At 39.3% G+C, this 16,108-nt stretch overlaps 1 protein-coding gene across 1 annotated transcript; it reads right to left on the reverse strand.

Moving 5' to 3' along the window:
- Positions 1-910: 910 nt before the first annotated feature.
- Positions 911-1,377, reverse strand: LOC102280122 (histone H2A type 3). The gene has a single exon (XM_005895523.2). It carries the CDS (start codon positions 1,337-1,339, stop codon positions 947-949), a length of 393 nt encoding a protein of 130 aa, XP_005895585.2. The 5' UTR covers positions 1,340-1,377; the 3' UTR covers positions 911-946.
- Positions 1,378-16,108: the final 14,731 nt, after the last annotated feature.

Here is a 16,108-nt window from a genome sequence, read left to right on the forward strand (position 1 = left end):
GTCACTCAGTTGTGTCCGACTCTGCGACCCTGTGGACTGTAGCCCACCAGACTCCTCTGTCCATGGGATTCTCCAGGCAAGAATACTGGAGTGGGGTGCCATTTTCTCCTCCAGATTTAGGAGAAAAGGCCCTCCAAAGATTACTAGAAAGGTCCTTCAGAAGAACAGGCCTCCAAACGACTATAAGGCAAGTACTCTCCTTTTGTCCCACTTGCTAATTAACAACCCCCAAGGACCTGGAAGACCCCAGCTGGCCCAGCCCATCCAACAATGTAGGGCCTACCCAGGAGAGGACTGGCAGATGGACTTCACCCAGATGCCAGTTTCTCAAGGGTGTAAATACCAATTAGTCATGATAGATACATTCACAGGATGGATTGAAGGCTTTGCCACCTGGACTGAGAAAGCTGAGGAGGTGGTAAAAAAAACTGCTCCATGAAATCATTCCAAGATTTGGCCTGCCCAGGTCATTACAAAGTGACAATGGGATATCATTTACTTCTAAGATCACCCAAGGGATCTCTAAAGCATTGGGCATTACTTATTATCTCCATTGTGCCCGGAGGCCTCAGTCTTCAGGAAAAGTAGAAAGAGTCAACCAATTCTTAAAATCAGTGATAAAAAAGATAACCCAGGAAATCTTCCTGGGATGGAAGGAGGCTTTACCGACAGCTCTCCTCCACACCCATATTGCCCCTAAGGAACAGGTTGGTCTTAGTCCTTATGAGATGCTATATGGGAGACCTTTAGTTTATGTCAATGACCTCTTCCTAGATCCAGAGGCTCAGACCCTCCAGTCTTATACCATGGCCATTGGGCAATTCTAACAGGATAAAAGCTTGTGGGGGTGTCTACCAGACCCAAAAGATTCTTTTTTTTTTTTTCTGGGCTCTGAAAAGAACCTTTGGGTTTGAAAGCACTTCCGGAAACTCAGGTCTCAGTCCAATTACTTGCCCTTGGCCTTATGGTGACTCTCGGTTTTCTTTGGCAGCAGCACCGCCTGGATGTTGGGCAGCACAGCACCCTGAGCGATGGTCACACGACCCAGCAGCTTGTTGAGCTCCTCGTCGTTGCGGATGGCCAGCTGTAAATGGCGCGGGATGATACGGGTCTTCTTGTTGTTTCGCGCCGCGTTGCCCGCCAGCTCCAAGATCTCGGCCGTCAGGTACTCCAACACCGCCGCCAGGTACACCGGGGCCCCAGCGCCTACACGCTCGGTGTAATTTCCCTTACGTAGTAGACGATGGACTCTCCCCACCCGGAACTGGAGCCCCGCCCGCGAAGAACGAGACTTGGCCTTTGCTCGCGCCTTACCTCCTTGTTTACCACGTCCAGACATAGCAAGTATAAAAAAAGGGCAAAAAACAACACAGCCTCTCAAAGTACACCAAGTCTCCCAAAAGATTCTAAGTAGTCACCACTATATGCTCCAGGGACTCAAGTCTTAATTAAAGTCTGGAAATATGGGTCCCCAAAGGCTCAACTCCAGCCCACATAGAAGGGCCCCTAACCTGTAATACTTTCTACCCCCACAGCAGTCAAGGTACCAGGACATGACTCCTGGATTCACTACTCATGAGTCAAGCGGTGGAAGAAAACAGAAGAGAACACTCAATACACCTATGATCCCCTGGGAGATCTCAGAAACCTATTCAGAACTACAAATGAGTGCCATTCTAATTAATACCCCCAAAATCTAGTTTCTGGGGATAAGACTTCTCAGGACAGCTCTAAACAGCCAACACAGCTTGGCAGGGGTTGAACTCCAAAACACACAGGAGATAGATATGATCTCTGAACAAGGAGGAACTTGAGCCATCCTGGCGATGGGAATTTGGAGTTGACTAATGCCCCTACCAGCCCTTGTTATGCCATATTGATGCTGCATATGGTTGCTCCATGTATTATCAATTGTATAACCTTTTTTGTCTCTGCCCAGGTCAACAAACTACAACATGCAGTGCCAGTTCAACTAGGTTTTATAAAACTACAGCCGACCATGTAAAATATCACTCACCCTGAGATGGATACCACTATAAAAACTGTGAGGCCTGAGACTAGCAAGAGGGAGGAGACCCAATGTCCCTCGCCATTCCAGCTCAGCAGGAAGTAGCCAGAAAGACCTTGGCGCCCCTATTCCCAAAGATTTGGGCCTTCTGTCTCTTGAAGATGGAATGTTAGGTAGTTAGAATAGGAAAAAGGACTCCAGAATGACAGTGGGTATAAGACAAGGAAGGGAAAAGCCCGTGAAAATAGAACAAAGGAAGATCCGAGGACCAGAGTGAGGGTCTCAGGCAGAACAAACAGCACTCCTGGCTAGCCCAATTTACATAGGGCAGGCCCAGGGGGAGAAAAAACATATAAAAAGAGGAGCCAAAGGGCCAGGGGTGTCTCTCTCACTCTCTTGCTCTCTCTCCCGCTCTCGATCTCTCTCTCTCTCCTCTTCATGTCTTTTGGGTTGGCATGCCATCATGCCTTGAGGATGTATTTTCCTTTATTTTCTAAATAAAACTGAGCTGTAACACAGAGCTGTAACACTGATCTGTCTGAGAGCTGTGACAAGGTCTGTCTGAGGGCTGTAAAGCTGGTCCGTCGCTTCAAATTGTTGTTGTGATGAGACAGAACCGATGAAATTACACATTCCCCGACAGACATGAGTTTGAGTAAGTGCTGGGAGATGGTGAAGGACAGGGAAGACTGGCTGCTGCAGTCCATGGGATCGCAAAGAGTCAAATACAACTGAACGACTGAACAACAACTAGTATATAAAATAGATACTCAGTAAGGACCTAATGTATGGCACAGAGAAATCAAATTTTCAGTTCTCTGTAATAACCTACATGAGAAATAATACATATATGTATATGTATAGCTGAATCACTTAGTTGCTCCACTAGAATTCATACATTATAAATTAACTATACTCCAATACAAAATACAAATTTTTAAAAACCCACCTTTTTCTGAGATATAGCCTCTTTACCCCTCTAGTCTCTTCTCTTTCTCCTTCATTTCTCATCTTCTGCTCCAGCCAATGTGCTCTACAACCAGTAAGTATATGCACATACCATTTCCTCTGCCATTCACAGTATTTCTCCATTTCCTTTCTTAAAGTAATATTTGCTCATTCTTTAGGATTTTCCTTAGATGAAGTCTTTCCCCTAGAATCCAGGGCTTCGCCTGTTATTCTTTCTCATATTCACAAGACATTCATCAGTGTCCATTCACTTGTCTATTTTGACTTCTCACTATTCTAACTGCAAGCTCCCTGTGGGTGGACAACTTGTCTTATTTATCTGTGTAGTTTGGGGACGTACCTTCATGCCTGATGGATAACAGGTTTTTTATTATTAACTAAAGTTCCTAGAATTTAAATCTTCCTCAGTGCCAGACAATTGATATTGGTGAAACTGGATGCAACTCATGACTACTGAACACAGAATTCTATGCCTTTAGACATATTTTCAGCATACTGATACACGTAAAATTTAAAGCAATTCATGTTGAGGTGAGGTTGAAGACCTGAGGGAAAATGCCCAAATGTGCAATTTTGACTAAGTGTGAGTTGCCAAACACACTCCATAAGAGGTCCTATATGGTGTCCACTGCCACCTACTCAAATAATACGTATCAAGTAATACGATTCATCCTATCAGTAATTTTCTAATTTTTAAAAAATATTTTAGCCCCATTGTTCCACAATTTCTCAAGAAATACAATAGGAAAATGTATTTATTCTTACATGTTCTGTTAAGGTACTGGGGCCAAAGTTAGTGAATTGATAATATGGGTTCTTGACAATCAATTTGTTGAAAATATATTTATAAATGAATGAACAAATAGGTTAGTTAACTTTTATTTCAGCAGATGATCAGAAATAACCCTTCAAAAATTTCCCATCTCATCTTTCATATATATTATGTCAATTTATGTCATTTATTTTTTCTCCAAACCCATTATTTTCTATTGCCATCAACTTTCATAATGGTTACTGCTATGGCTCTGTGTTATTTTTGAAATTTTATGTGCTGATAGACCTACCACATATTTCAAAAAGTTAACTTGAGGCTTAGAGATCATTTCTATTCTATGAATCTATATTAATTTTAATCTACCAATTAAAGGGAAACATTTATTATTCTAAAAATACTTATTGAGGGAAGATAATCTGTAAAGTAAACTTTTTGGTGAAGGAGTGCAATTCATATTCTAAACCACTTTTCAAAGTTTGGAGGAAACATTCTCCAGTGCCAGAGAAAGCTACATTACATTCATGACTCTTGAAAAAACAAATAAACAAACCAAAAACCAAAAACAGGATTTTTCAAGAGGTAGAAAATAATTGCCAAAGCCTCCATCCACAATCATTACTTACTCTAAACCTTCTCTTCAAGAATATGTAAAATCTAAATTGTAGTAAATTTCATGTTGAGTCTCCAATTCTTCTGATTCCTATACTTTTTGCTTTCCCCCCTCCCCTCCTTCTTTCAATTCCCCAGGACTTCCTTTTGATTTCTCACAAGAATCACCAAAATAATGTAGGAGAAGGGAGACAACTTCCAAATCTATTTCAGGACAATTTGAATCCTATAAGTAAATTTTAGTGTCAAATGCAGATTCTTTGCAGAGTCTTTGCCCCCAAAATTAATAACAAAAATAGTATCAACGGTAATATCTATCATTTGTTGAATTCCATCTATGAACCAGTTGGTGTACTGAAAGTTTTATGTACATTATTTCATTTAGTTCTCTCAAACACACATAAAACATAGGAGATAAATGCTATTAAAATCACCCTGATTTGTCAGATAAATATCTTGTCCAATGTCAAAGAGCCAACAAGAGTGGAGATGGGATTCAAAAACCATGTTAAATGACTCTAAAACGGTTCTTAACCAAGGCTGAACTGGCTAGTGTCTCTCATCTAGTGTCTTCAGCAGGATTGCTGTGCTAAGATTTCCTTTTGTTTTGCAAATGTCTCTAAAAATAACAAATGTATGACTAAGAATCCTAACTTAGATTAGAAATCTTTGAAAGTAAATGCATGAAGGGACTCATCCCCTTTTGACAACATCTAGTACTTACCTGCTCACCGATCTAAAGCTTTGCTCCGCTTGTGGAAGAGTGTCTAACGTTTTTACTATGTCATTTTCTCTGGTGCCTCAGTGGTAAAGGATCCACCTGCCAATGCAGGAGACACAGGAGACACGAGTTCTACCCCTGTGTCGGTAAGAAAACCCTGGAATAGGAAATGGCAACCCACTCCAGTATTCTTCCTTGGGAAATCCCATGGATAGAGGAGCCTGGCAGGCTACAGTCCATAGGGTCTTAAAAGAGTCAGACACAACCTAGTGACTAAATAACTAGGGCTGGACTATCAGAGAAGGCAATGGTACCCCACTCCAGCAGTCTTGCCTGGAAAATCCCAAGGATGGAGGAGCCTGGAAGGCTGCAGTCCATGGGGTCGCTAAGAGTCGGACACGACTGAGCAACTTCATTTTCACTTTTCACTTTCATGCATTGGAGAAGGAAATGGCAACCCACTCCAGTGTTCTTGCCTGGAGAATCCCAGGGTTGGGGGAGCCTGATGGGCTGCCATCTATGGGGTCGCACGACTGAAGTGACTTAGCAGCAGCAGCAGCAGGGCTGGACTACAGCAAGGCAAGCGAAGACCCTAGGGAACAAAATTTAAGGAGTCATCTACGCTCATGACTTCCCTGGTGGCTTAGATGGTAAAGCATCTCCCTAAATGTGGGAGACCCAGGTTCGATCCCTGGGTCGGGAATATCCTCTGGAGAAGGAAATGGCAACCCACTCCAGTATTCTGGCCATCCGGGAATCCCCCGGATGGAGGAGACTCGTTGGCTACAGTCCATGGGGTCTCAAAGAGTCAGACACGACCGAGGGACTTCACTTTCACTTTTCTACTCTCACAGCACTTCAAAGCAAGTGTCTTCACATCAGTATTTCCTCAAATTTTATTTCCTCATTTCTCTCACCCTAATCCCACTTTCCTCTGAGGAATTATAATTTAAAATCTGGATTTGGCTACCTAGATTGAGAAGGCTGAGGGCTGAGAAATGGGAGATAGAAATGGAATGGGGAGACCCAAATGGAACTATTGGCCAAGTTCAGGGTGAATTGCCCCTAGAACCTGCTCTGTTCCGTGCATAGTGCTGACACACTGTTCTCTCAAGTTCCTTCATTTATGTTGGGCTACAGCCTGCATGCCTGCAAGCCTTGTAGTTGCCCAGCCTTGAGACTGAAGAAAGAGCCCAGAGACAACAACAGAGACATCAATGGTTTATTGGACAGGGAATCTTACATAAAGGGTCCCGGGCTGATGCCTCACTGGCAGACAGTATGTAGGTATGGGAACAATCTTCCCGATTTGTGGGAAGAGGCTACCATTTATAGGAAGAATGAATGTCAGGTGGGCTCATCAGTTACCAGAGGACTGAACAGTCCCACGAATGAAGCAGGGACTGGTTCAGCAGAGGATGTACAGAAAACAAGATAACAGCCATCTTGAATGACCTGATCATACAACATAATAAATTTCTATGACAATAGTAAAAAATAGGACATATTTGGAGGACATAGCATTTTACTTGATATTTTTAAATTTATAAAGCATCTTCAGGACCAGAGGTCCTCTACGGATACCCTTAAAATAAAGAGTGTCTTATTGCAATTTTCCAAATTGGAAAGTGAGTTGAGAGAGATTATGGAACTCTCATTAGAATGTAGCCCAATCCAATCAGGTCCCAACAAAAGTTTTCTTCCTTCATGTGTTTTTGTGGGTCTTGAATCATTAATTTAATAATTCAAGCATCTTTCTATCTCAGAATTTCAAGCTAGTAAATAAGTTGAAAAAATCTACTCCTTCAGAACCTTTTGAATTCTTTCAATTTTCTGGACTTTAATCAATATAATAAAATGGCCCGGATAAATTGATGTCTGTCCCTGAAAATTGGGCCAGCACAACTAGCTTGGCCAGATAATTCACAAAAGACACAAAGCATTTCTTTGCCTTGTTATGCAAATCCCCGTTATGCTTATCATCTGTTAGAGTGAGGGTTTTGAATCGGTCTGGAAAAAGAAACTAGAGACAGAGCCAAATATCAGCTTTGATGCAGGTGATGTTGGCTGGGAAAACATGGCTTGGGCCTGTGGCCAATATGTTACTCCTATTAATCAATGAACTCCACTTCTATTAACTTAATGCACCCAGTTTTTCATGAGTCTCTGAACTCATCCATTGGTAGTGCCTTTCCACAATGACTCTAGGCTTGGACATGTGATTACTTTGGCCACTGAGACAGAACTAAAGTTGGTACGGGGAGCTTGTAAGTGGTTCTTGTTTCAATAAATAATACTAACAATGATAAGTGGTTGTCATTTTAAGTTCCTTAAATTGGGGGGGGGGGTGCGGTATTATCTTGTATAGTGATAGATTTTACACTATGCTTTGCTCTGAATTAAATTTACCTCTCAATCAGAGGAGCTAGAAAACTGCATAGTGGAGTCTCCCTTCCCCTCCCCTCTCCTACTTTTAAAAGGGCAAGGAATAGCCAGAGAAGTTTATTACAAGGAAGGAAGAAGAAGTTGGGAGTAGAATTTGTACAGTCCATAGACAGGCAATCTTAAAGAAATAACCCTGTATGTAGGTCAGAGCACTTGTAGGTATTAGCTGTTAATGCATTAACCTCACCCAACAGAGAAATGTTACTCTAATGGATGTCAGACTCTTAACAAATTCCCTAAGCGGAATAATCATTTTACATCAGGAAATGTCAGATAGAGCAGAAAGTTTTACCGTCTTTTCCAGGAGTGTCTTACCCATAACTACAAAAATAGAAAAAGGAGAAGTGAAATTTCTACTTGACGAATTAGCATCAATATGGAAGGAGGAGAAATTATGCCATCTTTCCAACACCAGCACCACAATCAGTTTACTGAGTACTTTCTGTGTGCAAAGCACCCATGTATGCTAGGAGTCCAGCAGACAGTCTGACATTTGCTCATCACTTCACATATCTGTTAGGCTGTATACAGACCTGAAGTGGGAATTATAATCCATATTTTTATAGGGGAAGAAATGAAGTCTCAGCAGATTTTTAATAATTGATCTATGAACACTAAGGTAGTAAATGAAAGAAGCAGATTCGAATCAAGTGTTCTAATGGAAAAATTCAATCTTCTGCTTTATACTGTACTAGATAATTCAAGGGCCCATGTACTCAAGGATTTTATAATGATTGTGTATGTGTATGTATGTGTGTGTACATGTGTTTCTATGCTAAGTGGCTGATGGAGAACAGATCTGGGAGATGTCTCTGTTGGTTTAAAAGAGAAAGAAACATACGCTGAGACCATAAGCCCAACCTAGAGACTGCACACCTGTACTTCACAGTATTCACTTCAAGTACTTATTGTGTGTAGACCACATAGTTATCTGATACTCATTGCCCTTTCCTTACACAGTTCTGATCTCATCATTAACTTATTACATAGGTTTTCAACCTCAAGTGACACCCTTTTCCTTCAAGCTCTTTTCTCTTATCAAAATTTTCACTGCTTCCTCTTCTACAATTGTCTGAATAAATAACCTGCCAGAATATAATCCAAACTTACACATCATCAACTGCTTTTCTTTTTTTTTGTTCAAAAGAAAGCATTCAGACTGCTGATGAAGAGAGTTTACGGAAAGGCCAGTGACCTGCATCTTTTGAGCAGAACAGCAACCACAATTTGCCAAAGGCACAAAAAAAGTGAGCGGTTTTGCTGTACAGCATGATAGAGGTGCCACTTCTTCTGCCTTATTTCAAGTAGTCCTGTCTAAACTGCATATTCAACACAATGAAGCAGTGGAAATAATGCTAAGAAAATGAGGAATTTCCTTTGGTAGATGTCATCACGGTCACATATAACATTGGAACAAACTAAATCATTATGACTAGGAATGTAACATAGGCAGCCATGCAGATGGGCAAAATCCAGTCAATATAATCTTCTTAGATTAATATCCTTCAAAGACCTAACAGGTTCACAGTTTAACACAGAATTATAGGTATTTCCTACATCACTGTCTAGTGAAGAAGAAAGAAATTGGATGAAAAATATAAGCATAAAACTCTTTTTGGTATATCTATATGAAAAGTATTTTAAATTGAAAAGTATTTTAACATTTATAAATGTTACAGTTATGATTACTTAAATAGGCTGATCAATGTCATATTTTATTTTATTCTATTTATTTTTTGTTTGGTTGTGGGCACTCCACAAATAAATGAAAATATTTTCTCACCCCTTCTGTCCCACCATTCCTCACTAGTGAAACTAGGAGACTATGGAAGGCAACCCACATGCAAAGCCCTTAAAGTCCAGGGTTAAGTAGCAGGAAGGTGCTGTTCTCTTTAAGAAATGCACGATACTGGATGCTTGGGGCTGGTGCACTGGGATGACCCAGAGGGAGGGTATGGGGAGGGAGGAGGGAGGAGGGTTCAGGATGGGGAACACAGGTATACCTGTGGCGGATTCATTTCGATATTTGGCAAAAATACTACAATATTGTAAAGTTTAAAAATAAAATAAAATAAAAAAAAGAAATGCAGGGTTGAGAAATGGGAGATGGAAATGGAATGGGGAGAGTGGAGTAACAAAAAGAAAGGTTGACAAGATCAAAGTCAAAATTTGCCACCTTGACACTAAGTAAAAGGTAGAGATTTTTTAATCTAAAGTCTTTGACTTGTAAGCCTGAAATGGCCACTTTTTACCTTTGTGATTTCTGGCAAGTTATAGACCATCTCTGAGTCCTACTTTCCTGGCAAGAATTAGGGATAATATCACTCACTTCAAAGAGCTGTTGTCTTCATAGCATGAATACGGATTACAATGTGCAAAGAATCTAGTTATTGCTGGCATTTGATAGGCACTAATAAGGGGTAATTCTTATTATTATTTTCTTTATTGCCAATTTTCTCAGGAGCAGTTGGAGCTAGTAATGTTGTGAATCAGTACTCTTCAATCATTTCTCTGTGAATTATTGTCATTGCATAACAAGCAACTACATAATCTCCTTGGCATGCAACTGCCTACAGGTATTTCTTGCTCACAAGAGTGCAGGCTGCAAGGGGTGTTTCTTCTGTGGACTGCCAGGACTGGGATGACTGATTTACAATTCAGTTGGCTTCTACGGCTCTGCTCCAGAAATCCCTCCCTCCACGTCAGTGGGCCAGCTAGGCATGCTCTTCTCATGGAGGAAACAGAAGAGAGAATATGCCAAACTATGCAAACAATTTTCAGAAACCTATCTGCAGCATGACTACTATTATCCTTGGCTAAAGCAAGCCACATGGCCAAGCTAAACATGGGACAGAGAAGGATGCTTTCTTGTGGGAAGAACTGAGAAGTTATGTGGCAAAGGCTATCAATAAGGGTGGGAGGAGATGGAGAAATTGGGACAAATAATTCAATCTTTAACAATCGCCTGGTCTCAAGAGAAGACAGATGGCACTATACACCTGAAAAGCAAAATGGAATTCAAAATCTGATGCTAAAGTCAAGTGAGCAAAATACATTAGCATTTTTAATTAGAATTATTGAAACATTTTTAAAGCAAGACTTAATGCAATGAGAAAAATCCATGGGGATACTTCCAAGAAATGCTTGGATCATTTCCATGAGATATAAAAGAAAATAAAAACCAATCACACACTTTGTTTTATTATTTATTGAGTTATTTGTCCAATGAAGATTTATTGAATATCTACTATGTGCCAGGCAGCTTATTACATTAAGAGCTAATCATGCATTAGCAGGAAGTTGCAATGATAAATGAAAAATGTGAATTTCAGTGAAGTAGGAGAATTAAGACATATAAAGTTAAGAATAATGCAAAGTGGAAACTGATAATGATGCAAGAAACATATTGGGGAATAGGGCAATTATTTCCAACTAAGAAGATGCCTACATATATGTTAAACAAATCAGTTTTTAAAAATATATGATTGTTGACAAAAAATCAATAAAACATGTAAAAGACTCTGACTGAAATTTATTTAATATTGTGCCCAAATCTAATGTTATAACATTATTTCTTGATATATATTTCTAAATAATCAGTTAAGATTAGGACTTCATACCTTATAAATAAAAAGCAAATCTGCCTGTGAGAAATGAGCTGCTTTTAATTTAATGCTATAAAAAGAAAAATCAGAATAGGACTCAAATGGTCACTGGTGAGAAAAGATTTGCCTAAGTCATCTGACTCAGTACAGCTATGCTATTATTTCTAAGTCATTATTTTCTTCCTGCCAGTAACAATTTTAGCTGGTTGGATAATCACACAGAAGCCCATGTTTTAGATGAACATTTTTCATTTGGCCTAATGAAGAACTGGAGAGAAAATTTATTTTTTCCAATGAAAAACACTTAGTAAAACATTATAACTTTGTTTTTATAAGGTCAATCTTAGTAAAATAGACAGAAAATTGTGTATTTGATTTAGTGTTAGTTCACTATTAGAAAGTGACCAAACCATGACAGATTAGACTCCATGCTGAGAATTTGCCATTTTCTACAAAACTAAGTTTTGTTTTATTTTGTTTTTTGTGTTTTTTTTTCCTTTAATTATGATGTACAGACTTATGCATGGTGAGTTTTTAGCTAGGAGGCAAAATAGTGAAACTATGAGCACACTTTTTTGTTCTTTGTTCTCATCAAAAATTTTTGTCTTAAAAAATAAATAAAACCTCCTGAGTTCATTTTAAGTAGGTGTTATGATAGCTAATGATACTTTCTATAAATGGGAAGAATAGTTCTTTACTTTCCAAACATAATTTCATGGTTAAATTATATGAACCTCTTAGGAAAAAGAACAGTATGAAAATAATTGCATTGGAAATTTAAATATAATTCTAATACTCTTGAGTATAATCTCTCCAATTAAACCTTTCATTTTCCTTAAATCATAAAATTTATGCATTCCCAAATAGATTTCTATAAATCAAATCATATTTTCCCAGTGAACTAGATAATCATTTTAGAATTACTTTAGCTTCATTTGAAATTACTGAGTGTTAGCAGTGATTTCAGTATTTTGGTTAAAAATATTTCTACCCTGTCATTCTGCTATTCATTGGCAATTGGTTAAACTGTTTGATGCAAAAATGTAAACTGACTGGAAATCATGACCACTTTTACTTATATGAAATTTTATTGACAATTCAAAACTAATTTTTATCCCCTGCTGGGCTCATTCTTTGGAATATATCATTACCATCTATAGTCACTAATCCCCATGCAGTCACATTAATTAATATATCTTATTCTTATTTTAAAGTGTTACCTTCACTGTTTACTGGCCATATTCTCATCTTCAGTACTTGTATTAGTCCTGGTTCTCAGTTGCGATCAACAGAAGGTGGCTTTGCCTGAAATAATCAAAATAGCAATTTATTAAAAAGACTTCTGGAAGCTCAGATAAATATTAGGAAGTTCATAGAGCTATGTTTAAGGTTCAGTTCAGTTCAGTTCCATTGCTTAGTCATGTCTGACTCTCTGCGATTCCATGAACCACAGCACGCCAGGCCTCCCTGTCCATCACCAACTCCCAGAGTCCACCCAAACCCATGTCCATTGAGTCAGTGATGCCATCCAACCTTCTCATCTTCTGTCTTCCCCTTCTCCTCCTGCCCTCAATCTTTCCCAGCATCAGGGTCTTTTCAGATGAGTCAGCTCTTCACATCAGGTGGCCAAATTATTGAAGTTTCAGCTTCAAAATCAGTGCTTCCAATGAACACCCAGGACTGATCTCCTTTAGGATGGACTGGTTGGATCTCCTTGTAGTCCAAGGGTCTCTCAAGAGTCTTCAGAGGCATCCATTCTCTTAAGCAGCCATAAAAACACCTAGAGCATACTATAGATCATATGTGGTCAGAAAACTGCTATAAGTGGAGACAGAGAGGCAGAGAGAGAGCAGAGGAGGAGGAAAAAGTGAAGGAAAAAGGAAGAGGAAAGATATTTTCTCATCAGTTTCTTTTTGGGCCACCCCTTACGTTTCAAACCTATGTCTCTGAACCTAGCTGCAAGTCAGTCTGGGAAAGGAGGTTGTAACATTCTTAACTTTTCTTGTCATGACTGTAATTTTTCCCTACCAAGCTTCAGAAGTTGGAGAATTTTGTATATGTAGAAGAAAGTTAAAATCCCAGGAGGCCACAATGAACACCATCCACATGCTACAGCTCTATGGTAATATTTTATAAATGGTGGGAAGCTAATGTTACAAAAGTTTATAACAACAATGTAATATTTTTATAGGTGGTTATAAGGTAGCAAAACAAAAAGAAACAAATAAATAGAACAGGAAGAAAATTGTGACATATTATACCCCACTTTTTCATACTGTTCATGGGCTTCTCAAGGCAAGAAGGCTCAAGGCTCTCAAGGCTGAAGTGGTTTTCCATTCCCTTCTCTGGTGGAAAAAGTTTTGTTAGAATTCTCCACCAAGAGCCATCCATCTTGGGTAGCCCTACATGGCATGGCTCATAGTTTCATTGAGTTAGACAAGGCAGTGATCCATGTGATCAATTTGGTTAGTTTTCTGTGATCGTGGTTTTCATTCTGTCTGTCCTCTGATGGATGAGGATAAGAGACCTGTGGAAAGATAAGAGGCTAGGAATCCTCCGAGCTAGGCTTCAACAGTACATGAACCTAGAACTTCCAGATGTTCAAGCTGGATTTAGAAAAGGCAGAGGAACCAGAGATCAAATTCCCAACATCCGTTGGATAATAGAAAAAGCAAGAGAATTCAAGAAAAAAAAAATTACTTCTGCTTCATTGACTACACTAAAGCCTTTAACTCAGGGTATCACAACAAAGTGTGGAAAATTCTTAAAGAGGTGGGAATATGAGACTACCTCACCTGCCTCTGAGAAATCTGCATGCAGGTCAAGAAGCAACAGTTAGAACCAGACATGGAACAAGGAACTGGTTCCAAATTGGGAAAGGAGTATACCAAGGCTGTATATTGTCAGTTTGCTTATTTAACTTCTATGAAAAATACATAATGCAAGATGTCAGGCTGGATGAAGCACAAGCTGGAATCAAGATTGCCAGGAGAAATATCAATAACCTCAGATATGCAGATGACACCACCCATATGGCAGAAAACAAAGAGGAACTAAAGAGCCTCTTGATGAAGGTGAAAGAGGAGAGTAAAAGCTGGTTTAAGACTTAGCATTCAAAAACTGTAGATCATGGCATCCAGTCCCATCACTTCATAGCAAATAGACAGAGAAACAATGGAAATAGTGAGAGACTATATTTTCTTGGGCTCCAAAATCACTGCAGATGGTGACTGCAGCCATGAAATTAAAAGACACTTGATCCTTGGAAGAAAAGCTATGACAAACCTGTGCTTAGTCACTCAGTCATGTCCAACTCTGCAACCCCATGGACTCTAGCCTGCCAGGCTCCTCTGTCCATGGGGATTCTCTAGGACAGAGTGGGTTGCCATGCTCTCCTCCAGGGGATTTTCCCAACGCAGGGATCAAACCCAAGTCTCCCATATTGCAGGTAGATTCTTTACTCCCTGAGCCACCATGAAAGCCCCTAAACCTAGATGGCATATTAAAAAGCAGAGACAGTACTTTGCCAGCAAAGGTTTCATATAATCAAAGCTATGGTTTTTCTGATAGTCATTTACGAATGTGAGAGGTGGACCATAAAGAGGGCTCTAAAGAGTCCCTTGAACTTCAAGGAGATCAAACCAATCAATCATTAAGGAAATTAATCCTGAATATTCATTGGAAGGACTGATGCTAAAGCTCAAGTTCCAATATTTTGGGCACCTGTTGCAAAGAGCTGACTCATTAGAGAAGACCCTGATGCTGGGAAAGATGGAAGGCAGACAGAGAAGGAGTCAACAGAGGATGTGATGGTTGGATGGCATTACCAATTCAATGGACATGAGTTTGAGCACTCTCCAGGAGATGGTGAAGGAGAGGGAAGCCTGGTGTGCTGCATCTCATGAGGTCGCAAAGAGTTGGATACAACTTAGCAACTGAAAAAACACCCCACTTTGGAAATTCATAATACATATAAGCATTACCATGTGTAAAACAGATAAGTAGTGGGAAGTCACTGTATAACACAGGGAGCTCAGCCTGGTGCTCTGTGATGACCTAGAGGTGTGGGAAGAGGAAGTGGGAGGGAGGCTCAAGAAGGAGATATATGCATACTTATGGCTGATTCACACTGTCATACAGCAGAAACTAACACAACATTTTAAAGCAATTATACTCCAACTAAAAAAAAAAGAATACCCTAAAATTATTAAAAGGAAGATAACTGAAATAAAATTAAATCCAAAATTTTCTAAACTTACTTGACTTTAAAATTATTTTAACTGCTTTGATGCTAGACACTAGTAGGTGAATATTTAATATTCATTTATACCTTCATCATCCTTCTTCCTAACCTTAATTTTATCCATCATCTTCCTGATAAACTTGTTCAAGAAAAGTCAACTTTATCCCAGGCCTGGTCATATGTCTTATTTGATGAAGGTAACCACGGGCATGTGATACAATTCTCTGCAGTGAGATGTGCACAGAAGTTGGCTAGGGTTTGGGGAAATTTTCTCCAGTTTTACAAATAATTACAAATAATGACTGGACTCTATTCCTATGAACTTTGTTTAGATGTGATACCTTTAATTGCTCTAGCCAGCTTGCAACCATAAAGGGAACCAATCTGAGAACAAAATCTGTACAAAAAGCAAGGCAGACCTAAGAAAAGCAAAGAAGTAGTGCCAACCTCTGTGTCAAATGACACCTAGAATTATTTCTCATTATGTGACATGGTCCATTTTACTTATAAGATTTTCAAAAGCATCCCAGATGAAGTTTGTTGAACATCTTGTACATGTTCCATGTAATATCATTTGCAAGCTACTGCTGTATAAACTTCTGAATGCTAGGTCTTTGTCTAATCAATACCTTCTCAGTAATGTTTCCTTATCATTTTCAAACAGAACATTTCTCTTCCTGCATCATACTTGATAGTCTATATTTTATTTGAATGTATAGCTGTAACTTATTAA

Source organism: Bos mutus, chromosome 22 (genome assembly GCF_027580195.1).
Source record: "Bos mutus isolate GX-2022 chromosome 22, NWIPB_WYAK_1.1, whole genome shotgun sequence".
In the NCBI taxonomy this organism is placed as follows: Eukaryota; Metazoa; Chordata; class Mammalia; order Artiodactyla; family Bovidae; genus Bos; species Bos mutus.

Coding starts and splice junctions, on each gene's coding strand:
- LOC102280122 (XM_005895523.2), bottom strand. CDS start 1,339: ATGTCTGGACGTGGTAAACAAGGAGGTAAGGCGCGAGCAAAGGCCAAG.